This window comes from Talpa occidentalis, unplaced genomic scaffold (genome assembly GCF_014898055.3).
Source record: "Talpa occidentalis isolate TD23 unplaced genomic scaffold, MPIMG_talOcc4v2.1 talOcc4.11, whole genome shotgun sequence".
In the NCBI taxonomy this organism is placed as follows: domain Eukaryota; kingdom Metazoa; phylum Chordata; class Mammalia; order Eulipotyphla; family Talpidae; genus Talpa; species Talpa occidentalis.
Genome location: NW_023601104.1, coordinates 92,474,312 through 92,499,982, shown reverse-complemented (window position 1 = coordinate 92,499,982; position 25,671 = coordinate 92,474,312). Strand labels below are relative to the sequence as shown.

Genomic DNA, 25,671 nt, shown 5'->3' with positions numbered 1-25,671 from the left:
CACGGGACAGTGTCCAAGCACTTCAACCTGGCTCGCAGACCCTTCACAGACTGGCCTTGGCTCCTGCCACTCCCCCGTAACCCGTGCTCCAGCCACACTGGATTTATCGTTATTCCCAGTGCATGCCAGGCTTGTTCACTGCTCTGCTCTCTGCAGAAACAGTTCTCTTTCTCCGGAGTGCCCTCTGGCTTGCATCCCGTCACCGTGCATGTAAGGGAGTGTTGTTGGAAGCAAACCATGCTTTGGGGTTGGAATGACCTAGATTCCATTTCCAGCTCTGCCACAGCTAGGTGTGAGGTCCCGGGTGTTTATTCCACCTCTCTGAGCCTCAGTTTGTGAAACGATAAAATGAGGATAAGGAGTTCCACTGCATACTGGGGTGATGAGCTTCGTAGAGTGAAGTGCTTCGGACCACGTCAGCATGCGTGCTCATCCAGTGGTGGCTATTATTCCACCGCAGCTCAAAGCCCCCCACATCCCTACAGTAGAAACAGACGCTTCTTCATTTGGATCCCCTGGTGCCTCCTTGCACGCCTTACTCATCGCATGGTCCCCAGAGCTGACACAGCACTGGCACATAGGTGCTTTGGTGCTGAGGAGTGGCACGCACCATAGTCCCACTCGCCCATTAAACTAGGTGCTTTCTCACCTCTTTCTCCCTCCTCCCCATGGTCAGGTGGGAGCACCTGGGTGGCTTTGGTCTCTGCAGCCCAGATCCTTGGGGGATTAGGGCTCCAGGGGACCCTGGAAGCGGGGGGGGGGGGGCAGCTCTACGGCTGCTAGGAGGGGCTGATAAGTGACCACTGGGACGTTCCGGTCAGAACCAGCACCGTGGACCCCTAGAATAGCAGTGTTCTCCAGGTGACGGATTCCCGCTGGGTTGTGAATCTCAAGGGACTGCTTGGAAGTGTGGGGCCATACATAACCTTCGAGAACTCATTTATAAAAACATGTCCAGAGTGTTTTGTAGAACAGTATAAATGCTGGATATTTAAGGTTTGCATTGGAGGCATCTCAACCAGCATCCACAAAGCCTCGCAGGTGTTCAAGCTACTGAGGACCCACCCACTTCTCAAGAAGGTTTTGCTCCCCCATCTGCCAGGATCCTCAGTGGGCGTCTTCATGGGCCACCCTCAACGGATGAGGGTGAAAACAACTCATCACCACTAGGCATTTGGGGACCTCCAGCCATGCCCCCTGTCCCCTCACACTCTTGGCTCCAGCCACGGTCCCTGGAGACTTTGTGAATGTTGCTGTCTTGCAGATTCGCACCCTTCAGGTTTTCTCCCAAGGCAGGTCCCAAGACTCCCACAGGCCCCACCCTGAGGCACAGTGGGTGGCTGGGTGTTGTGAACATCTCCACTTCAACACTAGACTCTGGGGTCTGTGCCAGCCCAGGGGCTCAGCTTACCTCGGCATTCCTGCGAGGCCCCCGAGGTGGCAAGCCTGTAGCCCGGGTAGCAGAAGCAGGAGTAGGAGCCCACGCGATTGACACAGCGTCCTCTTCCCAGACAGGGGTCCCTTAGACACTCATTGTCATCTGAGTGGGGGGAAGGAGAGCAGTCAGGGAGGCCAGCAGTGCCTTTCTTTGGGTGCCTGCCAGCAGCCTGCCTACACGAGGCCCCAGACAGGGGTGGTGCTGTGGAGAAGGGAGGGATGAGGGAACAGAGGAGGCCAGAGAGATGAAAAGTCTGTAAGGCTGGGAGACATGAGATTGGCCCACTGGGTCCACTCAAGTAGCCAGGGCTCCGGCTGGCTGGCTGCCCAGTACTCCCTCCCTCACCCATGTCCTTTAAGGTCACATGGATGTTTCTCCCTTGTATAAAAATATTGGGGATGGGGCGTGATCAGGTACTCATCTGATAATGTATCCCCTGAGGGATGGCCCTGGTAGAGGCAGTAATCACAAGGGCAGGCCTCTGCAGGCAGCGAGGTGGCCAGTTTGAGGGGAGTGGGCTTATCTCAGAACTGACGGCTGCCAGACACAGTTGTGGGGCACCAGGATGGCTCCCCATTATCCTGGAATCCTGGAAACTCTGGTTGTCGATCACAGAGATTGGTCTCCCCCAAGGTGAAGGTTAGCTTTGTCCGCAGGGACTGTGCTCGGCTTACACCCGTCGACCACACAGAACCACCTGGACCTTCCGCTGTCTGGAGTCTCGGCTCTGCCCCCAGCCAGAGTGAGCCCAGGATGAATACCTGTACAGTAGGCCTGGCTGGGGTGCAGTCGGTAGCCGGGGCTGCAGACACATCTGTATCCATCTGGGAGGTTCACACAGGTGCCAGGGCCACAGATGTTGGTGGCACATCTGTCAATGTCTATGGAGACAGAGCAAAACAGGGGTAATGGTAGCCTAGGGGCTGGGTGAAGGCAGTGGAGTGTGTCAGAGGCAGGGCACAGGGCTTCCGAGGACACCCAGCAGCCTTCTCCCATGCTCAGCCAGGCCTCCCACATCCATGTATAGCTTGGCATGGTGCAAGACCCCAGTGTCTTTTCACTTTCTCCTTCCTGGCTCACTAAGGGCTCCCCATGCTGCAGTCAGGGCTCCTGTGCTCTGCAGGGGCTCCCCTCTGTGAGATGAGGATAGGACACTAAGCCTTGATTCTGCCTCCACCCCCATGCTGCTGGGAGGCCTTGGAGCTGGATTAGACAGCCGCAGCTCATAGGGCTAGCTGCAGGTACCTGGGGAGCCCAGGGCATCCAGTGCATCAGTGGGGGGGATCACTTGCTCTTCTCCCCAGGCCCCTGGAACTGCCTGTGCAGGCAGCCGTGGTGTTGGTCTTCCTGCAAGAGGGAGAGGGAAGCAGGTGGTCATGGCTTCTGGGTCCCACCTCCTGCCTGGACATTGGTCCCAGAGGTGCTGATTGCAGGCCACTCTTTCTTTCTCTCTGCTGCTCCAACCGCAAGAACCAGGGGTAGAGCCTAGGGTGGATCATCTCCTGTCTCTAGTCTCCTGCATTTGATAGTCACAGGACCTGAGTGCTCTCTTGGGTCTTAGAGCCTTACCCTCCATTTCATCCACCACAGATGAGGAGACTGAGGCTGGCAGGGATGACCACTTGTCCACAGCCAGCAAGTTGTTGGAGATGGACCCCAAGCCCTGGTCTGATTCCCACGTCACCACTCTCCTGCTTGCAAAGAGCTGTAAGTTCACAGAACTCTGCCTTGAACATCACCAACTTATCAGCCCTGAGAGGCAGCAGGGCGGGCACTGGTGTGCTTTTTATAGGTAAAAGAAATTGAGCTCAGCTTTCTGACTTCTGAACTGTGCCCTGTACCTAGCTCCAGGGACTGGCAGGTGGGGTCCACAGAGGCCAAGGAAGGGCAGGCCACAGTGGAGAAGAGCCCTGGGGATCCCACAGTGCCTCCCTGCCTTGGCAGCGTTTCCCCCATGTACCCTTTACATGTTGGGCAGCACTGGGAAATACAGAAGGGGCTCTGTGACTAGGAAGATGCATGCAAGCCATCTTTCCCTGACTTTCCTTCCTCTTAGTGCATAGAGCTCCTCGAAAAGGCGCTCGCTGGTCACATCATGCACACCTCACCTCACTGGAGCCCCACGTGTCATCAGCTCTCACAGATTGACTCCACTGCTAGACTAAGGTCTCTCCCTCCCTCCCCGCGGTGTATCCTGGGAGCTGCTCGGAGGAGGTACTCACCTGGGGCCCAGGCAGGTACTTGGGTAACACTGGTCTCATCCTGCATGGAAACAGAGGGTCACTCGTGGTCCTCTCGTCATGCCTGGGATGCGCCTTCTTTTGCCACACTCATCTCCCCCTTAAGGCTTCTGGGCCAACTCACCCCTTCCCTTTTTCATTCACTCCAGGTACTGCAGAGTTCGTTGTACGTGCCAGACCTTCTGCTATACACTTTCTGTCCCCTGTCTTAATTAGTCTCAGCTATCCTAGGATGGTGTGATCTAATGATTAAACGACGTGTGCAGTGTGCCAGCTCAGTCTCCTACCAGCAAGTACCCTACCAGCAATGCTGATGTCCACATTCTCAGATAAAGCAACAGAACCTCCAGAGGTTAACTGGTTTACCTAGGATCACTGGGCCAGCGAGGATCCAAGGTCACATCTGGGTTCCCTCCCTCGGCCCACAGAGGTAGATCTGTACTGGGGACCCAGGAGGAGAGGAGTGGGCAGAAGATGTGGTCTTGGAGGGCAACACGGGACTCTCCAGGGACAGAACAGGTTCACCAGGAAAGCAGTGTTGGGGGACGGTCCGGTATGCTGGTCTGAGGGACGGGGACTCGGTAGGGAGGGTAGACCAGCAAGAGAAGAAGCAGATTTACTCTTCTGGTGGACACTTGGTTCTTTACAGGGGAATCCTGGGCATAGGGAAGGAAGTGGACCCCTTCTCAGTAAAGTGTGAGAAGGGGTCACAGCTGTGCCTCCACTTCCCCGTAAGCCACTCACAGAGGAGACGTTGAGATTTAGGCAAATAAGGTACAGACAGTGCTGAACCCAGAATGAATCTGGAACCAATTCTAGACCTCAACCGCAGAGCTTAAAGCTTGAGTGACAGCCAGGATTAATAGGACGTGTTCCTACTTCCTTTCTGGGACCCTCAGACCATCCCACACAAGAGGATGCTTGCACAGTAGCTGCTCCAAAAGCTGTTGTTATGACTCCCTTTAGGGTAAAGCTGGGGCTTTGGCATCTCATCAAGTAAAGCCTTACAAAGAACCATGTTTCTCTCTTCCCTCCTTCACAGGACACTGTCTGAGAGCCCCAGTGGCTCCCAGGTCCTCCCTTGGTCACACTTCCCAACTCCCTACTGGGAGGACTCACTCACCTGGCCAGCCTGAGAGTTACCTGGGAAGGAAGGTGAGAGCATTAGCGCAAAAGTCTGAGTTATTCCTGCCTTCCACCCATGGCCAGGGCTGGTTCTGTCTGCCAGCAACCTCCTGACCTTGTGCCAAGCAGGATCAGCAGTAGAGCGAGCTCTGACTTCCTACCTGCATCAGCCCTTGCTGCCCCGCTGGGGTGGGCAACCATAAACCCCAGAACCCCAGGTCTGGTAAGAGGAAACCTCCTGTTGTCCTTTAAGACCACAGCAATGGGAGGCCACCCCTCCAGAGCCCCTGGATTCCAGCTGTCACCCCCCTCCTTGCACTATCACTTCCCTCTTAAGCCTTCCACCCATACGGGGTCACTCCATCCCCCCTGGGCTAGGAGAACAGTTTTAAAAGGAGAGGAGGGGCTCCTGGCTTGACTAGTATGTAGTTTCCATGCCAACTGGGACTTTGTTCTCTGTCTGTTTCAGATGGACAGATGGTTGACACATAGTTCACCCAGTCTTAATATATTCTTGGCCTCCTGTGCTTAGCATTGCCCACAACCTGGACAGGCTTCTGCTTGCTTCCCAGGGCACTGTCCAGGGCCTCCAGTGCAGTCCCCTCCGAGCCCCATGTGTCCGGGGCCCAAGGCAGTGAGCTGGAGTTAAGATCTGGTTAAGTCTATGGGAGGGGACCTAAAACACTCAGCTCCCCAGGATCCACCAGCTCTTCAGGCCTTGCAGTCAGCACCAGTGCTCAAACTGCACATTCAGGGCAGAGGCTGGAAAGGCCTGACTAACTGGGCTGCTGTTGACCCCTCTCACCTCCACAATTCTCTGGGATTGGAGACCTCTTGCCCCCAGCAAGAAAGGTCATCCCAGGCCATGAGCACAGGTTCCCAGGGCTGGGTGCTGCTGCTCCAACTCCCTTTCCTAAAGCACCCAGCTCTCTGAGGTACTGTAACATAGGGGAGAGGGGTCCCCCTCTCCAGGCCAGATACCCTTCTCAGGGGTGGCTCCAGCCTCCTGCCAAGTGTCGGTGACTGCCCGGAGCGGCTGCCTCTCTGCAGGCCGGAGCAGGGTCCCATTGCTCTTCTGCTCTTGCTCCTTCGAGGGCCTGGCAAGTTCCTCCTCCTCGGCTTTCCTCACAGACAGGCGGATGTCTGAGCTGGAGTAGGTATAGCCGTGGCCGGCCGGGCAGATCTCCCTGAAGGCTTCTGTGAGGTCCGGGAACAGAGGAAAAACTAAGGAATACTGTTCCTGCTGGACCCCAGGACCCCCACCCGACCCTGTCCTGCTCTTTGGGGGGTCAAGGCAGTTGTGGCAGGAAGGAGAAGGGGAACTCCAGGTTGTGAGGAGTTGAGCAGGGAGGGAAGACTAAGGGTCTTCTGGCTTGAGGGAGGTTCACTAGGTGGGGAAAATGGCCACTGGCTTAGAAGATGCCCCTTGGTGGCCAAAGCTGGGATGGGAACAGAGGATTACCTGTGCCAGGCAGGGGGCATTTCTCACACTTGCTGCCCCATGCTTTGCCCACTCGGCTGCAGCAGCATATCTGCTTGGTGATCCGCTGGGCCAAAGGCAGGGTGCAGGTGCCAGGCCCCAGCGACCGGTAGCAGAGCCCCTGCTGCATGGAGACGGCCTTGTCCGCTGCAACAGACATGGCAGGTGGGGGTGGGCAAGTGGCCACGGGAGGGGAAAGCCTGGGGGGAGGGCGTGGGGGCAGGACCACTGACTCTGTGCACTCAGACTGGCCTGGCCCGCATCTCAGTCTGGGGGCCTGGGGGCCCTGCAAGCGCTCACGAGGATGTTAGGAAGAGGAATGGCAGGGGTGGAACCCTTCAGCACCTTCTCATGTCACCAGCTGGAGGTGCCCCTTGACACCCACCCTCACGTGGAGAACTGAAAGCAGGAAATGGAGATGCACCTGTTTGTCTGCAGGTACTCAGTTTACGTGTGTTTCCCCAAAACCCGAGGTGGGCCTGGAGTTGAGCAGGAGCAGTGTGCCCTGAGGGCCACAGGGCCCTTGAGAAACAAAGCCCTGGTAGGAACTTTGAGGACAAGGGCCCCGTCGTGGGCATCTGTAACCTGAGCACCCTGCAGTATCTGGGGTGTGCGGTGGCTCTGAAATGTTCATTGGCTAGATGGACAGGTGGCTCGGTCCATGGGCCAAAATCCTGCGGCCCATAGTGAGTGTGAGCTATGAGTTTAGACAATAAGTACTGCTCCCATTGTCTCTTCTAGTAAATAATAAAGACTATTTTCTTGTGAATAATCTCAAGGGAATATAAGGAAGCCGTGTTGAGTCAGAAGAGACTACCCTCTGTCGAGGGTCAGGGGTGGGGTGAAGAGGACAACACTCAAAGCTGAGGAGCAAATGACCCTGGGGAAGTCCTGGTCAGGACCCAGGACTCAGCAGACCAAGTTCAAATCCCTATTCCACCACAGGTTATATGACGTCCCTGGACTTTCTCATCTTCTGTATAAAATAAGGATGATGATAATCCCAGGGCGGTAGACACTTCTGTTTCTGCCTGCCCAGCATGTTTGGCCCCATATTTGTTATTAGCGCCTTGGTTTCCCCATGAGATCCACCCCTTCCCATTCTCTGTCCATGTAATGGCGTGGAGGCTACTCCGTTTCCTGACTAAAGAAGCGTAAGTCCATACCTCTGGCGACAGTGATTGGGTCGGGGATGAGCATTTGACTAAGGAGGCCCAATGATAAAATTCAGCTTTGAGATTTCTCCTGAATTATTGAATAGAGGTGCTTTTGATTTGTCTGTATTTTAAATTGAGTTTGTGAGACTGGGAGGATGTAGGCCTGGAGGGTCTGGGGGTCATCTTTGAAAGAACTATGAAATCAACACAGAGGGAAAAGAAGGGACATGCTAAAGGCACTGTGGGCACCTGGATCGAGCCATGCCTAAGGCCTGCCTACCCTTGGACTGGACTTCCTAGTTTTATGGACCAATTAATTATCATGGCTTAAGGCAGTGTCTGTTGGATTTCTGTCACTTGTAACCCAAAGACTCCTGACTGATAGACCTTCTTCCACAGCAATGTAGGTGAAAGTACCTGTTCCAAGAATACATGCTATAATGGGAAATTGTTGATCAGTCCACAAACCTGGGTCTTCCGGGCATTCTCTGCCTCCAGCAGCCACTTGCCTTGGGATACTGTAGGGAATATCTTGTCCCTTTGATTCCCAGGGTGGAGGTGACCCAGTTGGGGGTATAAGGAGGCTGCCTCAGCCCAGAGGGGCTCTGATATTGCTCCACTGACCCAGGTCAGGTGGCAGGGAGGGCAGAACTCAGAAAGGAAGGGAAAAGAAATTCTGTATCTGTCTCCTCTCACTTACAGAGAGGTGAGTCATGGGAGGAGGCTGGGGGTGGGGGGAGCACTGGAGAGGAAGGAAAAACATAGAACATTAAGGCCGCTCTGCTTCCCTGGATTAAGGGTCACTTTTGGACATTAATAAACATAAGCCACCTTGGACATTAAACATTTCTGCCTGATAAAGGAAACTTAAGTGGGAGGGTTTGGAGGGAAAAGGTGGCTTTGTACCCCTCAAGGCCTTGATGGCATGTCTGTCACCACGAAGTCTTTCTGAGAACCACTGGGGTCCAATCTCCTCTCTCCCTTCACATAGGATGCTCCCTCTGGGTGGCGCTGCAGTCTTGCTCACCCCATGGTCTCCCCAGCCTTCTACCTGGTGTTTGGCAGACTAGGGCTTGGCAGGTCACAGGGCCCTCTGCTGAGCTGGGAGAAGCTGACCAGACCTGGATTGCCATTTCACAGAAGCCGGTAAGGACTAGTTTTATTTGCTCTGGTCAGGCTGTCCTGCCCATAGAAATCCCCATCTGGGCTGTGGCATTAGCTCTGCCTTCTGTGTGTGTTTGGGAGGTTGGGGGAGGGGCAACTGCCCGGCCTTGCAGGTACATGCAGCTAGCACTATCCATGGCATGCATGTATTCCAGGACACAGGGACACAGTCAGAACCGCGGGGTTCACAGGACATGGAAAGGCCGTGGGCCCAGCAGCAGCGCTAAGGACATGCCCTTTAAGAAAGGTCTGTAGCTAAGTGACCAGGCTGCTAAGTTCAGGTGTGGAAAGAGGCAGCCACGGCTCACAGCTCAGCCAGATGTTAGAACGGAAGCAGTGCACCCACTCCCTAAGTAAAGAAGGCAATCAAAGTGACAGAAATGCTTAGAGAAAAGACAAAGTAGAAAACATTAATTCAAACTTCAAAGCCCCCAAATAAATGCCCACAGCCGAAAGTGAGGTAGTAACCATTTCCTTTCTAGTAGAAGGGGACAATTTTTGTACATTAGGCCAGACTCCAGGCTGAGCAGCAGACCCTGGGCCTTGGGCATGAGATGATGGGGCGCAGGGGAAAGGTCCCATCTTGCCTCCCAGTGTCCCCCACCTGGGCCTTGCCAGCACTCACACACACAGCGACTCCTCGACGGATCCAGCATGAGGCCAGGCCTGCAGGTGCACAGGTAGCTGCCCCTGGTGTTCACACACTCTGAGTCCTTGCACAGGCCCAGGGCCAAGCACTCGTTGATATCTGCAGGGTTGGAGAAGGTGAGCAAGGGGCCTCCCCGCCCAGGCCCAGTGCAGGGGAGGCCTGCACAGAAAGCCTCAAGGTCATTCTTGAAATAAAGTGATGACAATGAGAGAGTTTCCAATTTCCAAGTGTGAGCCCTCACAAGACTGTCGACCAGGAGGTCATCATCATTGTGATCCTGAGAAAACCCTGAAGTGTTCTGACAGGGAAACCAGCCAGGGGAGAGGCTACCGGGACAGGTTAGATGTGACCAGCCCACTTACTCTACAAGAGCAAAGACACAGACCGCTGTCCACATCCACTGCCCACCAGGCCCTCGGGCCCCAGGCACCTGCTCCAGGTAGGGGTGGGGATGGGCGAGATGGGAGCAGGGAATGGCTCATTCTCCAGGCCCTTTCTTGGCTCTCTCCATCACTATCCCCCAACCTGCTTAGGGGAACCAGTGGCCCCTACAATTCTCCGAAGCTGGGCTTCAGAAGTGCCCAACAGAGACCACTCAGGCTCCGGCAGGTGCTCTTCCCATCTGGCTGTGGGTGGGGGTGTCCCTGCATCATTGGGCCTCTGTCACGTCCCTTCCCCAAGCCCAACCCTGGTCCCGGTCATCCTTACCCTGGCAGTGAGTGAGGTTCAGTCTCTTGTACCCCTGGGGACACTCCAGCTGGCCATTTTCAATCACTGGGGAGGCTAAAGAGTGAAGATACAGACAGATCTCACTGAGGGTCCTTGGGCTCCTCTGTCACCCTTGCTGGGAGGTGGTCCCGGTGTCCAGTCCACTGCACAGCCCAACCTGCAGCCCTGAGGCTCCATCTCCCCATTCAGTGAGTGCCTCATCGGCCTGAATCCCTGCCCTGGTTCTCACCAGGCTACGCTCAGCCTACCTTGTTCTTAGAAAAGTGATGCTAATTGTGTATCTACATGGTTTGTACACATATGCAATCATAATACTATATGTGCTGTACATATTATACCAATGCTAATATGTAATTGAACAAGTGGTTTTCTTGCTTTTGTATTTTTACTTTTTGTTTTGAAATTATTACAGGTTTTTAAGAAATTGCAAAAAATTAAAAAAGGTAATACAGAGAGGACTCCTGAGTCCACCACCCAGCTTGTCCTAGTGGTTAAGTCTTACACCGCTACATTGTTTAATTTGTTTTTAAACACCTAGCTAAACAAGGATTCAGTTCACTTGAATCCTTGGTCTGAGTGCTGCCATAGCTGATGGGAGTAGGACCGGAGAAGCTCTCAGCTTGCGCTTATAAAACTATGACATTCGTTTTCACTCACATCAGCTAACTGGGTGATACTATTTTCGAAATTTGACTAGTAAGTTTCCATCTTCCCTGAGGTTGTCAGTAGTTCTTACAAATTCAAAACAAGCTAGAAAATTCCATTTTTCAAGTTTTTTAAGTGTGCAAATGGAGACAGTTTTCAGCAACCAACGGCATCATGGTGGAAGTCATCCTCAGTGCTGGGGCTGATACGCACCTCCCTTGACTTTACAACATTCCCGTTAACTTTACAGGGTGGGAGAAGTATGCTTAAAAAAGACACTTCCCAGTAAATAAGACAGGGAAACAGGGAAGGTGTCTCTGTCACTCTGAAGGGACAGCTGATGCGTCCTTGTTGGAAGCTCCAGCAGGTAGCCCCTGCGGACCGCCACCTGCTATCACAGCCAAAGGCAGCAAAGGGGGAATGTCATCCTTTGGTTGAAAATCATACGAGTAACTCATCTTGAAGTCTGATGATTCCTTTACCAAGATGGAGCTGGCAATTCTCATGAAGCAGAAGGGATGGTCACGCTGCTCCAATTAAAAGTTCCACGGAAATTCTATTCCACTGCAAAGATTTTGTTTGACCAGCTTAATTAACCACATGCTGACGTGGATATAAATGTGGGTGCCCCTAGCAGGGGGCCTGCTGGTATGAACTGAGGACAGGGAGGAAGGAGGAAAGAGAGGAAGTTGTTTGGGGAAACTTGGAAAGCCGGCTGATCGGATGCAGAACATCATAAGGAGAACACTGTAAGGCCCCGGAGGTGAGAAAGGGTGGGGGAGGGGGGTGGCAACAAGGGGACACCGTTCAGCACTTGCGGTTGCCTGGCCATTGGTGCATATTATTGCCTGTTTCTCACAACATTAACCCTGCAAGGCGGGGGCCACTATCCCCATTTTACAGACTAGGAAAGAGAAGCTTAGGAGGGACTGAGTCAGGGTTGAACACAAGCCTCTCTTCTGGCTGTGAAGACCACATTCCTTCTGGGCCACTTCTGCGTGGAAAGGAAGAGAGAAGGGCAGAGCAAACTGGGCACAGAGAGGTCAGGCAGCATAGCCAAGCTCACACAGCTAGTGGACAGAGCTGGATTATGAAGCCCGGCAGTCTGCCTGTAGAGGAGAAGTTCTGAACCTGCCTTCAGGTATGTGAAGGAGGCATTCATGACAAGTTGAGGAGTTGTCTAGCTGAGAACCCTGGTTCTGGGAGACACCTGCCCATCTGAAGTCCATCACCCTTCCTGGACACCCTCTCTCTTTCTTTCCACCAAGGATCAGGAGAGCTAATGGGGAAGAAAAAAAACAAAGGCAGAAATCCCCAGAAGGAGGTCAGAGAACCCATCAGATGCTGGGTAACTGCCCCTCAGGGCCATCACCACTGTGCCACGCAGAACAGATTAAAGAAACAGAGCGGAACCTGAAGTGCCCTCAAGGTCCCTCAGCCAGATCAAGGGTAAAACAAGGGGTGAAAACATTGAGAGAAGAGAATTTGTGAGATCTAGAGACGAAGTGGCTAAGCTGGGATTCCCACAGGAAAAACTTGGGTGATTGCTGACACCTTGCCATTGAATTCAGAGGCCTGAGGAAGCCAAAGCACCAGGGCCAGTTCAACCCGACCCCCAGTAGCCTGCATATCGTAAAACGAAGCAGGCAGGGTGGGTGTGTTTGCCTTTCCTGGTAAAAGGCCTGGGCTACGTGGCCGGGACTCAGGCCTTCTGTCAATTCCCTGCTGCATCTTGGCCTGCTCACTGGCCTGCTCATAGACCCTGGTCTCAGCCTGTCCCTGCACTGCTAATTCTCCCCCCTGGTTGCTGGGACTCCCAAGGAAGCCTGAACAGGGGTTAACTAATTGCTTGAGACAGTTTTGGCCCCGGCTCTATGACAAAACGCAGGGAGGAGATGGTGGAGACATATGTCTGGCCACAGGGCTGTTTATAAGCCATTGCGATCTCAGCCTTGATGACAGATGGGTGCAGCAGGGACATGTGGAGGGTCCCGCACCACACATCCCACTGCCCAGGGAAAAAACACACACACACACACACACACACACTTGCACTCAGTTCATTGCACAGGGGTATGTGAGGAGGCTGGGGCTGAATCCCCAGTTTGCAAAGCTTAGGTGGTGAGTTGGAGAAATGTTTACTCCCCCAGAGCAGTGTCAAGAGTGTGAGTGCTGGGGCAGGGACACCCACATCTAACTCCTGGCTCCATTCTGACTAGCTGTGTCTCCTGGGGCCTATTTCTTAACCTCTGCCAGTCGTAATTTTTTCATCTGTAGAGGGGGAGGACAAAAACTCAGTTTGTAGGGTGCTGTGAGGCTTGACTTGACTAAACAACAAACATCACAGCACGATGCAGGAAGGTCCCTGAGGTGCTCCCGGGGCTCAGTTCCCCTCCTTCCCTCCCTTAGCCCCTCCTTTCCTTCCTCTCTTTCTTCCAGCATCCCTCTGCAACACTGAACAGCAAGCCAGCAAGCCGGCCGAACCCCTCAATGGCTGGGCGTATGTGGGCCAGGTACTCAACCTCTCTGTGGCTTGGTTTTCTTGTCAGCACAGTGGGGGTGACATCGCCTTCCTTATTACGAGCCCTATGCATGCATGCACGACTCTGAGCGCAAGGCTGTCACTTACTGTCACTGACATTATCCTCATGTCTGTTATTCTCAATTTTCCTGGGGGAAGTCCTATGGGTCTGCCCAATGATTATGGAAATTTCCCTCCCAAGAGGAGCTTGTCTGTTTTCCCAGGCAGCACTACAGCCACTGCGGGCACCTTGGTCACCACAAACAGTGAGGTGGCGAGGGGCTGGTCAGACCCCCGACTCAGACAGGTGCCACTCCAGCCCCCCCTGGAGCTCTCCAGGCCAGAGATGCCACGAATGAACCACACTCCAGCCGGGGCAGGGAGGGTGCTGACTTGAGCTGAAGCACAATTCCCGGAGGCTTCGAGTCCCTTGGAAGAGCTCTCAGCACATCCTTGAGCCAGAGACACTGCTTTGTTTCAGTGGAATTCTGAACATCCCATTTCTTTAGGGCAGGAGACTGGGCGTCTCACCCAGAGTCCTGGAGAGCAGGGGCCCCACCCCAGCACAGCTGTCCCCCAAGCCGGAGTCCTTGGGTGTAGAAAATGCTCTCGCCAAGAGCACACGAAGAGGCGTGGGAAGCTGATTAGTGTCAGAAGCGGGGGTCGGGGGTCACAAACCTGGGGTTTCAGGTCCGGTTTTATCTGCAATACAGAGCTAGTGATGGCCGCTGCACAGACCTACGCCTGGAATACTCCTCGTCAGCAAGGGCGATGTAAGAAGTGAGCCAGCCCAAAGCTTGCTTTCCATTGAGGGCTTCAAATAAATTTCTAGACATCTGCATAAACCTCCATTCCCTCAGAAAATCAATTTCCTTCCCTAACTCCTTCCACAAACCCGTTCTTAGGAGGCACACTCCTCGGGCATGGAATTCACCCCATTATTTCACTGGGAAGCTGCTGTTTTTAATAAGTTATTCCTTGTACTCATTTTGAGTTGAGTTCTGCTTTCCACACATCAGCTTCTGTCGTCCAAAGAACGACACAGAACAGGCCTACGAAACAACCCTACCTACTTGCCTCTTTTCCCACCTACTTTTTCAGCTCCTCTCTGTTAACTCGTATCCCTGAGCTGCAGGTGGCTGCCTGCCTGTTTATTCAACCCCAATCTACCCGAGGGACATTGTGCTTCTTGCACGCGGACTCATGAAACACATCCCTGGGTGCACTCTCGTGGTTGTTAAATTCTGGTCCAGCACCCCGGTTTTTGTCATCTTTAGGCAGGTGCAGGCCTTCGCAGAATGATTAGGGAGATCCTTGGTCAGCTGAGATTCAAACCACAATGTGGTTCTAGTTCTTCCTGTCCTAGCTGTGTGACCTTGGACAAGTTCCTCAGCCTCTCTGAGCTACGTTTTCCTCATCCATCAAATGGCAGTAAATAGCCTTAGCTTGCAGGTGGTTGTGGCAAGTAAATGAGATGAAGCTGGTAAAGAGCCCAGTATAATGTGAAAGTTCAGGAGCTGGCAGCTGTGATTGTTTTTAAGAGGGAAGATGCCGTATTCCTTGAAGGGGGGGAGCAGGAGAATCACCTCTCTCTGGAAATGCAAGGAGGAGCCTGGGCTCTGAGGTGAACTCACCCCATGCCAGGCAAATGGAAAGACGATCTCATGGCAAACAGCTGGAGCCCACCGCTGCGGGCCACAAGCCGTGCGCCAGCCCCGCTGCCCCAGCAAAAGGGCCTGGGGTTGACACAGTTAGTGCCAAACCAGATGGGGCAGTGGCCAACTTTCCAGTCAACCCAGATGTCTGTCTAAGATGAAGACTCAAAAATGTGGTCTCAATCAAAGTGGCTTTTAAGTGCTGTGTTCTCTCCAGACCCTGTCAGGGAGACTACGGAAGCTCTGAGCCGGGACCCCCAAGGGGACAGGAAGACATGGCTCAGGCTGAGTCCTGGAAGGTCAGCAGCATCTGTCACTTAGAGTGAAGGCAGAAGGGGGAACCAGGTACTGGCCTAGATTGATTCTCTGAGCCATCTCTCTGAGAAAGAAGCTCCGGGGAATTTTTCTGGAATAAAAGGGCTTTGTCTGTGCCATATAACTGAGACTTCAAAGCAGTCTTTTCCTATGTCAGAAATAGCAGCATTCTTTTTTTTAAAAAAGATTGTATTTTATTTATTTATACAAGAACCAGGGTACAGGCCAGATGCGTGGGAGGGTGAGAGGATTTACCAGAGACAGACTGGGGAACGGAGCAGGCAGACTGATGAAATACACTGCTGAGGGGAGCAGCGGGTGAGGCAGGAGAGGTCTGCCGCGCCATGTGGAACCTTCTCCGGCCAGCCGGGATTGAACTGGTGCTGCAGAGGCTGCAGACAGCTTCACAGCACAGCGTTCAACCGCCTGCGATACTGGGGGAGGCCCAGAAATAGCAGCATTCTTTGACAGGCTAGCATGGAGCTTCACAAGCCAAAGGTGATTTAGGGGAAGCCATGAAATTATGTGGCTCCCTAGCTGCTGACTTTGTTATTCCACTCGCCCCTTAACTCTGTTGGACCACCTCTCTAGGAATAAAAAAGCCCTTTCTGAGGGGCACAGCCTTAATTTAATCAGAGGAGAAAAAGAGGCTCAGAGGAGCAAAATCCCAGGAACTGAGAATGCTCTAGAACTCCAAAGTTCTGCCTGTCTTGCCAGCCATTCCTATACCCACCGGAGTAGCTTGCCCTTTCTTTCTCTGATTCTTTATCAGTTGCTTGCTTGTCATGCCTACTTAAAGAAAGATCCCCTAGCGTGGCTCCAGGCCCAGGCATGGAGTTAGGTGTTTGGCACCCTGTCAACACAAACAAGGTCCCCCAGCATCTTGCCCCTTCTCTGTACAATACCCAGCTGCACTTTAATGTGTTTTAAATGTTTACGTTGCCCTGGTCTTTGTTATTTCTTGCTCGGTGTGCAGAAATGCTTGACATTCCAGGGTCTGCAGCCTGGAGCCCAGCTTGCTAAGATGTGCTGAACACAGGGGTGGTGGCGGAGGTGCCACCTGGGACAGGGAGGGAGCCAGGGTTCAGCCTCGGGTATGCTCTGCTCCAGGAAATGTTGCTCACTCTCTTGGTCTCACCTGCATATGCAATTTCCTTGCTAAGCTCTTCTCCATCTCTTTAACTTGCCTAGTAAATAATTCTACAGATCTCATCCTGGATGTCACCTCCTACAAGATGCACCAGTTTGAGCTACGATTTAGATCCCACAGTATTTAGATGAGTGGGCTGTGCACTGCAGGAAAGTCCCACAGTATTTAGATGAGTGGGCTGTGCACTGCAGGAAAGTCCCACACCTAAGGGAATCATTGGCTTCCTAGATTTGTATCTTTATAAGGACTGTTTGAACAAATGGAAATGCGCTACAGGACCTATCAGCGGCTCTGGTGCTTCTGTCTGTGTCCTCACGGCATTTAGCCCTGATCTAGTCACTGCACTGGCACACTTTCTCTGATGCCACTATGTCTATGCCCCCCTGCTTCATCTCCAAACTCAAGACTATAAACTGGAGAGGAGAGGAACAATTTCTACCTTATTCTCCACCTCCATCCAGGGCCTGCAACTCTAGGACACGTTACAGGCTGCCTCATCCCTGTGCATACTTGTTGACTGAGCTGATGTGGGTTAGAAAGTCTCAAGAGTGGCAAACAAGGAAATAAGTGGCAAGAACATCTCTGGCCTACAGGGGACACTGATGAGCAGTTGGCTGCACTCCTCCCTGTGGGGCAGTGGGTCCTTAGTTTTTCCCTTTTAGGAGGGATATTTTCTAACAATAACAGTCAAGCACATGCATCATCTCACTTACTCTCCAGAGCGCTCCGTGAAGCTGGCACCATTACTGTCTCTACTTTGCAGACAGGAGATGAGTCAGATAAGAGGTCAGCCAGCAGAGCTGAGACTGGCACCTGCTCTGTGTTACGCACTCAAGCCTGAAAGTTCCTGCCAGCTTGCTGCTCCACCCAAAATCCTAGCACACTGGGAAGTCGTCCACACTGATTTTTAGTTTGGAACCTGTGGTCACTGATGCACAGCTGAGTCTGAAGTTGGGAAGAGCCTGCCCCGCCACCTTTGGATCCCGTGCCAGGACCCCACAAAGTTGATTCACTAAGTAGACTGCTGACAGGCAAGGGACATACATGCCAGGCCCAGGGCTGAGAGTGAGAACTTGGGGACCAGCTAAGCAGGCCGAAGCCACACTCAGGCTCAGGTGCCTCGTCACCCACCCGCCAGCTCTAAGATCAATGACTCTGAGAACAGCACGAACCGGCGCTGGGCTCACTCCCAAAACCTCAGTGTTTGGCACACACGAGGCGCCCGCCTTTAAGTAGGGACTCGTTCATTTGCCGAATGGATGCATGAACGAATAGGTGTTAGGTTTTCCCCATCGAGAGGACAGGGACCTGGGTTTCCCAAATTCTAAGGCTGAAGACATTCTGGGACATTCTGGTTCAAAGATTGGAAAGCAGGAAAGAGGAGGTGAGGTGAGAGGAGGCGGTTTAAGGGCCCTTCAAGGAGAGAATGAAGGAAACACTGAACCACCAAATGCAGACTTCTGGGTCCCTGGTACCGGGCAGGGGAGTATCTGGAAGGGAGTATGGCTGGGACCCCTAATATGTGAACCTTCAGATTTTCGAACGCCTCTCAGAAAATCAGGTGGAGCAGGTAAGCCAGGCTGCACCTGCCAGAGGGGCTGAGAAGTCTGAGCCACGGGGAGCCTTGGCTGCCAATCAGGGCACTCCCAAGGCAGATCTGGAAAGCGGCTCAGGTCGCTGGCCTGCTCTACCAGCCTGGCTTCTGAGGCCCTGGAAGGAGATGGGGGAGGGGGTGCCCCACAGCAGAGCCAGGTTCTGACGATGCATCCCTCATGACCCTTGACTCTGGCACCAGCACTCACCTGGCCTGGGTGGGCATGGGGCACACGAGGTCACGCCCCAGAAAGCCCCCACACTGCCACAGCAATCCTCTTGGGCAGTCAGCTCCAGCAGGGGGTTGGCACACTGGAAAAGAAGCCGCGGACACGTGTTGCCCTGTTCCCCCATTCCCTCCTCTGCTCTGCGGAGATGTCCGGGGAGCCCGAGACAGGAGTCCATCCTCACATCCTGCCAGAGGCTGCCCCCGCTCAAGGGAGGAGGGGAGAGGATTAGCTGAAGTCACAGAAAGAAGTGGAGAAATCTGCCCCCCACTCTGCCAGACACCCCAGCAAGACAGGATCTACTCTGTGTGGGTCTGCCATCTGTCCCCTTCCACATCCCTGCCCGCATACGGGGGTCCCTAAAGATGGACTTTCTTTGGTCACACTCCAGGGAACTCCAGGGCCACCCATGGTGCTGGCCTTCCCCGGGGGCAGGGCCTAGGCTCTGGGACACCACAAGCTGAGAGGTCAGGAGGGTCTGGGGGCTCAGTCCTTCTTGGCACCCCTACTGCCTCCAGTTCCCTAACCTTAGGAGGGGTTTCTGGAAATACCAAATGCAGACCCAAGAAAAACAACCCTGGGCTTGGCTTAGCCCCTATTTTTAGGTGCCTGGACTCAGAAAATCTCATCTGCTTTCCCACCAGACTGTGGGTGACTTTTGTGGGTGTCTCTCATCTTTTGCCCCCAGTGCTTTGGGGTTTTAACTGCATTTGGTAATCCCACATTGCTGTGGTCCCATCTTACCTGAATACCAAACTCCTCACCAGATAATAGACCTCCTGTCCATGCACCAGGAAATCCTAGACTCAGCTCCAGGGGAACGCAGGATTTAATGGGACCTAAGGACACTGGTGTCCCTCCCGAAGGGAGGGACATGTGCCTGGTGTGCCTTGCATGTGCACACCACATGCACACCACATGTGCCTGGTGCTGACAGGTACCCGGTGGAGCCCAGGTAGGACAGCCCAGCCTCCCCGTACTTAGGCAATTTTATGTCCTGAGCTTTCCCACTGGGGAATGGGAGAATCTGCAAACACACTCCTTAGAAGGAGAAGGGGCAGAGCAGAGGGGGGAGTGTGTGTGACGGATTGGGGGGGTAGGGGTGATAGCCTCCAGGGCTGAGGCAGGCGCTGCGTTCTCACCTGTCCATTCACAGCATTCAGGTAACACCGGCCCAGCAGTCCCTGAGGCCTGGGTGCCACTGGGGGAGGTGGTTGAGGGGCCTCTCCGGCCTGAACAGGAATCCTGTTGCTGTCCCAGTGGCTGTGGCGACGGCCGGCAGGGAGCCTGGGTGGGGGTCTGGTCTCCACGCTGTTCTCCTCTGGGGCCTCGGCCTCGCCCCGCACCCTTGCCACCTGGTGCACCTGCACGGAGGCTTCAGGCGGGTGGTTGATGTGCACCTTCACCAAGGAGGGGTTCACAGAGGCTGGGCACAGGGACTGGGATCAGAGCAGGAAACAGAACCCCACCCTCTGCCTGAGTGTCTCCTTAAAACTCTCTTTCCATTTCTTCACTCTCCATTCAAACCAACGCCAGAACAGTTTCCCAGCGAACACAGGATGCATCACTAGCTTCTCACTTCCCGCCTTTCAGGGTCCAAATTATTAATACATTGTCAACTTCCAAACCAATCTAGCATCCCTCCTCCCCTAGGCCCAGGACAGGCCCTGAGTTTAGCCAGTTGACCGTCCTGTTCCCACCTCCAGGCCTTCATTCTCTCTGCAGTGCAATCCCCTCCTTCAGCTTGGGCCCAAAACTGCCCATTATTTGAGACTGAACTGAAGGCTGGCACCTAACGATGGCAGGCAGGGGACATGAAATGTCACAGGACGTTGCTCTTTCCTAACCACCCTTCTTTTATTACCCAGGTTCCTTGGAGGCAGGGCACTGCCCTTCTTCTCTTGTCTCACCCATAGCTCTCAGGAAGGGGAGAGGGCCACAGGACATGGCTGAATTCAGATGGAAGGGCAGAGACGTTTTGGGAATGAAACTGAGCCCTGACAGGAGGGAGGATTGAGTGTGAAGGAAGGATCTAGAACAGCTCCTGTGCCCTCCTGCCAGATTCCTTCACCCACCCTTCTGCTCACCCACCACCACCCCAGCCCCGCACTCACCCAGCTGGTTGGAGAGGGGCAGTGTGAAGGTGGACTGCCTCAAGGGGCCTCCCAGTGCGCCCCTGTGGTGGGAACCCCTTTCAGAAGGCTCGGGGTCCAGCTTCGGCACAGGCAGATGGCAGAACTTCCCGGTGGAGTTGGTGGGGCACCAGCACTCATCCCTGCCGATGCAGCGGCCTCCATTCAGGCAAGGGATCTGGCAGAAATCTACAGCATCGACCTCAAGGTCACTGGCAGTGGAGGAACATAGCAGCACCCTCCACATGGCCAGCGGTGACAATAGAGAAGCAGGAAGCAGGACTTCAGGTCTGGATGGCTTGGGGAGCCCAGTGCCCCCTGAAACACAGGGACTTTCCAGAGGCCCGGGAGAAGAAAAAAGCAATAACCAGCCCTCATCTTTTTCAAAAGCCTTTCCTAGACACCAAGCTAACCTGGGAGATGGGGGTGGTGGTGTTACTAACTCCCTCTCTTCTCTGTGGAGGAAACTTGGGCTATGAGAGGTTATGTGACTTGCCTGGGGTCACACAGACAAGCATGACAAAGCTGGCTGAGGCCTCAGCTTTCTGTGTGACTGGGGACAACTCACAGGATCACAGGATGAGAGCAGTGGCTTCCTTCCTGCAGAGGAGCTGGGCTCCAGCCCGACAGGCCTGTCCCTCTGCCACCACCATCCCGCCAGGGCCAGCCAGGAGCCATCTCAGGAGTGGGGACTCACAGATGCGGAAACCAGACTTGGGGTCATGGCCATGGCCACCCTGGCTGTACAGGGTGGTGGTGTCACCACGCTCACAGCTGTTGGAACAGTGTCCGTGGGCACAGGTCTGCTTGCAGATGGTGGGAGTGAAGACAATCTTGATCTTCTTGATTTTCTCGGTGAGGTTCAGTCCTGCAGAGAGAGGGCTTGGGTCCAGGGGGCAGGGCTAAGAGGCACAGCTATGACCTCTAGAGGCTGGTTAGAAAGGCTCATGGGCCCAGGGAATGAATCCATCCCAAGGGGATTTGCTAATCCCTAGTAGGTAGTGAGGCCCATTGTAGGGGCAGAGTAATACTTTTGGGCAGCTTGCAATCCAGCGTTTATTGAGAAAAACCAATATGCCAGCCACATGCTCAGGCTTTAGGCACATTATTTCTCAGTCTTCCTGAGTGAGTGTCCTTTTAGGTTGAACTGTTTGGAATCACCATTTTTATAGGTCAAAGTTGTTGAATACTGGCAATGTTGCTATGTCCAAAGAAACATTCCTATTTCACAGGTCAGGAAACTGAGGCCCAGAGAAGGTCCTGTAACCCCAAATTACACGACAAGCAAGTGCTATGGCTGGGCTTTGACCCCAAAGGGCAGAAAACAGAACACTCTGGCTTGCCAGAGTGGAGAATTTTCTAAGGCGGGTAGAGGATGATAAAGCACAAAAGATTATTAGGGTTAGGTTTCCAGGACCCTGGTTACCAGAACAAGGACTGGCTGCTTTATTTGGTTGTAGTGGGGAAGCCATTGGAGATTTTCAGTAAGAAATCAAGAGGAAATGTGTGTGCATCGGTGGGGGGGAGGGAGGGAGGAAAATAATGTTCTCCTAGCAGCGTGCAGGATGCATGGAGGGGTTGGGGTGAACAGCTGGGAGGTCACTATAGTAGTATGAACGGAGGTCACTTCATTTAACACCATGAGGCAGTAGAACTACAAACAAGGGGCATTCACGCAGGACAGGGACCCCGAGGGAAGCCAGAGGGCAGAGAGTTGCGGAGGTGTGAGGTGACAGAAAATACTTATACTGGTCTCTGCCCCAGTTCCTGGCACAGAGGTCCTGAAATCCTTGTCATTTCCTAGAAAGAACACCAGAGGCATGCTTTGTTCTAATGAGGTGACTCATGATGGGCCAGAAAGACTAAGCCATAGACAGAAGCGTGAGAGAAGAGCTGGAAAGGGCCTTCATAATGAAACATGCCCGGGTGAGGAAGCCTCCACAAAACCCCAATGATACGGGGTTCAGAGAGCTTCAGGTAGGCAAATAAATCTACGTACCTGGAGGTTGGTGCACCCCAGCTCCGCAGGGACAGAGGCTCCTGCCCCTTGGGCCCTCCCAGACCAGCCCTGTGCATCGCTCCCTCTGGCTGTTCATCTGGGTCCTGAACCATGTCCTTTTATAAGCTGGTAAATGTGTTTCCCCTGAGTCCTGTGAGCTGCTCTAGCAAATTAATGGAATCCAAGGTGGGGGTCAGGGGAGCCAAATCAGACAGAAGTTGTGGGGCCTACCAGAGTCTCCTGCTACTTGCTAACGGCTTCTGAAGTGGGGTCAGCGCTGTCTGATGGGACTAAGCCCTCAGCCTGTGGGATCTGATGTTGTCTCTAAGTAGATGGAGTCATAACTGGGTTAAACTGTAGGACACTCAGCTGGTGTCTCAGAGAATTGCTTGGTGTGGGAGAAAAACCCCACATATTTGCTGACCAGAAGTGTCTGGAGCCATATTCTCTTTGTGAAGGAAAGAAAGATGCAAGAGGGAGCCAACTGAGCTTTCCAGCCAGGAAGGAAGTATAAAAAGTATCTGTGGCCTGTGTGGTCAGGAAGTCTGACCAAAGCAGGGAATGAGAGAGGAAGCCACAGGGGAAGAGAAGTGTGTGTGTGCATGTGTGTGTGTGTGAGAGAGAGAGAGAGAGAGAGAGAGAGAGAGAAAGAGAGAGAGAAAGACAGAGAGAAAGACAGAGACAGAGAGACAGAGAGAGCTATAAGCAATAGTATATGCAGAAAAGAAAGGGCTGAGTGAGGGAGACAGGTTGAAGGGGAAGAGGACAGACAAGTGTCCAGAGGAAACCAGGAAAAACGAGGCATGTGCCTGAGACAAGAAGAGAGCCAACTATAAAAAGGGGTGGCGTACTAATCTGCGCTACAACATGGATCAACCTCAAAAACATTACACTAAGTGATAGAGGCAGACACAAAAGGCCACGTGTTGTAGGATTCCATTTACAAGAACTGTCCAGGACACGTAAATCTACAGAGACAGAACATAGATTTGTGGGGCCAGGGACTGAGGAAAGGAAGACTAGGGAGTAACTGCTTAAAGGGTGTGGAGTTGCTTTTTGGAGTGATGAGAATGTTCTAGAATTCGAGAGTGATGGCAATTTCACAAAATTGTGACTGTACTAAAACCACCGATTTGCGCCTTTTAAAGTGGTTACTTTTAGAAAGAGGACCTGCTCAGATGCTCGGACATTGGATATAGGTGAGAAAGCGGTGGGCAGTGGGCAGATACAGGAGGGACAGGGCTCCCTGGAGGTGGCAGTATGTCCACATGCTCACTGGTTGGGACTTGGGAAGGTGGAGACAGCTTAGTGTAGTTGGGAAGGTGGAGACAGCTTAGAGTAGTTGGGAAGGTGGAGACAGCTTAGAGTAGTTGCTCTGAGGAATGAAAGAAAGAGAGAGTGTCCAGGCACACAGGGAAGGATGGTCAGGCAGTGACCAAGAATGTGCCCAGTGAGCCCTCAGGGAGACTCTTCTCTCTCTGGGATACAGAGCCGAGCTGAAGGTACTGAGGAAGCAACTGGTCAGGTTGGTCCAGGAGGGCTGGGGTTTGCAGGAAGGATAAGGTAGCAGGACTGGGGCCAAGGAGGTATGGTTCACGGCTGGTTATAAAGGAAGTAAAGGCAGAACGGGAGGACAGAGGGGGCAGAAAAACAGCAGGTAAGGTCTAAGGGTCTCGGAGGGGCAAAGTCACCACCAGCTGGTTTGAGACTGCTGGTACCACACAGGCGCTTGATAACTGCTGATTTGCTCAGAAGTAGAGAGACAAGGTGACTGCTCAGCCCTCCAGGGGAGAGGAGGGAGCAATGAAGGTGAGGGAAGGAAGCATCAGAGACTCAGAGACAGATGTTCTGCTTTTCTAAGACCCCAAGATAGGGCATCCTTACCCCAGGGGGATGACGAGTAGTCCACATATGCTGCCCGCTGGGCACCATCCCTTCGCTCCAGGCCCAGCCCCGAGGGCAGCGCATTGGAACTCAGGTGACCACTAGTTGCAGAGGCCGGGAAAAGTCGGATGGTGGGGGACAGTCCCACGTGCTGCTGGGAGGAGTGGCTCTGGCTGAGCCCACTCAGGGACCTGTGGAGACAACCATGGCATGGGGAGGTAGGGGCTTACACCCTGGAAGCCAAGTCTCTCTGCCCGCCCTCCTTGAGCCGCCCTCCCCCTCCTCTGCACTAGAAGCATGCTCTTTGGCTGCCTTCTCCCCACTCATGTACAGCCAAATCCAGGAAAGTGGAGGGACCCTCAGGCTGGGGGTGACTGTGCTAAGACCAGATGACTAGTTTAGCGGGAGGAATAACCAGGATTTTACAGGGTTATTCTGGGCAAGTCACTCAGTTACTCAGGGCCTCAGGGCCATAGACTGCAAAACGAGGGTGTTAGACTAGCCCCACGCAGCTCTAGCATTCTAAGAGTCTTTGAGATGCTTATGGGCCAGTCCCTGCCCCCACACTGACTTCTATCCCAGCCACTTCTTAATACAATCTCACCTGTGGAATAGGTGCCAACAAATATGTTCACCCACTGATTCAGGGCAGACCCTAGCATATCCCTCTCACTATGTTTACTGTAAAAATAACATTAACGGTATTCAAGGAAAAAGAAATGAATTCTGGTTAGGAATTCCCCAACCCAGTGAATGCTTTTGCACATTTCCTTCCAACTTTGGTGCAAATTTATGTTCTTACATTATTGTCATTCTCTATAGATACAATTTAAATTCTGCCTTTTCCCTTACCATTAGATCGCAGGCTATATATTCCATATGATCGTATTTACCGTCTTCATTGTTACACGATAACCCAGCTGAACAAATTCATTTATTCAGACATTCTCCTGTTACATATTTAGATTGTGTTTAATTTTTAACTGGACATCCTTACTCATGTGATTTTTTCCTCTTAAAACATTCATTCCTTTAGTAGAGGGAGATTCGTTACAGTGTTCTAATTTATTCTTCATGTTTGGAAAATTCTTACAATAAACATTTTGAAAAGGACTATTATTTTAGGATTATTGCCATTGACTGCATCAAAGGTTACAAATATTACATGACTATAGTTACAGAGCACTGTGTGGCTTTCACTGAAAGACTTGCATAAAATCTGTACATGTACCACTCAGAAATCTACCTTGCCAGCACAGAGCATTATTATTTTTTTGTTCTTTGCTAACTGAATAAGCACAAAATGGTTGCTTTTATTACTTTTTAATGACCTCTAGGGCTGAAATTTTCTTTCTATATCTGTTTACCACTTGCGAAATCTTTCTGCTCATGTCCTTGACTATCTTAGCTATTGGAGGTTTGTCTAGTCATTTTGGCTTTATTTATTTATTTATGCATACAAGAGCTGGGGTACAGGCTAGAGGTGCAAGGGGAAGGGATGAGAGGATTCACCAAAGACAAAGTGGGGAGCAGAACAGGCAGATTGACTGAAATGCACTGCTGAGGGG

General features: G+C 52.8%; 1 protein-coding gene across 1 annotated transcript in view; it reads right to left on the bottom strand.

Annotated features, from left to right (window-relative positions):
• The window catches only part of LTBP2 (latent transforming growth factor beta binding protein 2), an 87,691-nt gene that overhangs the window by 20,557 nt on the left and 41,463 nt on the right, over positions 1–25,671 (bottom strand). Inside the window, exons 4-17 of the mRNA XM_037501851.2 lie at positions 24,104–24,294; positions 20,918–21,088; positions 20,203–20,409; positions 19,231–19,514; positions 18,071–18,173; positions 9,962–10,036; positions 9,230–9,352; positions 6,266–6,430; positions 5,785–6,000; positions 4,802–4,821; positions 3,661–3,700; positions 2,684–2,785; positions 2,200–2,319; positions 1,412–1,540 (exon numbers count right to left, since the gene is read on the bottom strand). Of these exons, the coding sequence (XP_037357748.1) occupies positions 1,412–1,540; positions 2,200–2,319; positions 2,684–2,785; positions 3,661–3,700; positions 4,802–4,821; positions 5,785–6,000; positions 6,266–6,430; positions 9,230–9,352; positions 9,962–10,036; positions 18,071–18,173; positions 19,231–19,514; positions 20,203–20,409; positions 20,918–21,088; positions 24,104–24,294 (1,946 nt within the window). The remainder of the gene's footprint in view (positions 1–1,411; positions 1,541–2,199; positions 2,320–2,683; positions 2,786–3,660; positions 3,701–4,801; positions 4,822–5,784; positions 6,001–6,265; positions 6,431–9,229; positions 9,353–9,961; positions 10,037–18,070; positions 18,174–19,230; positions 19,515–20,202; positions 20,410–20,917; positions 21,089–24,103; positions 24,295–25,671) is intronic.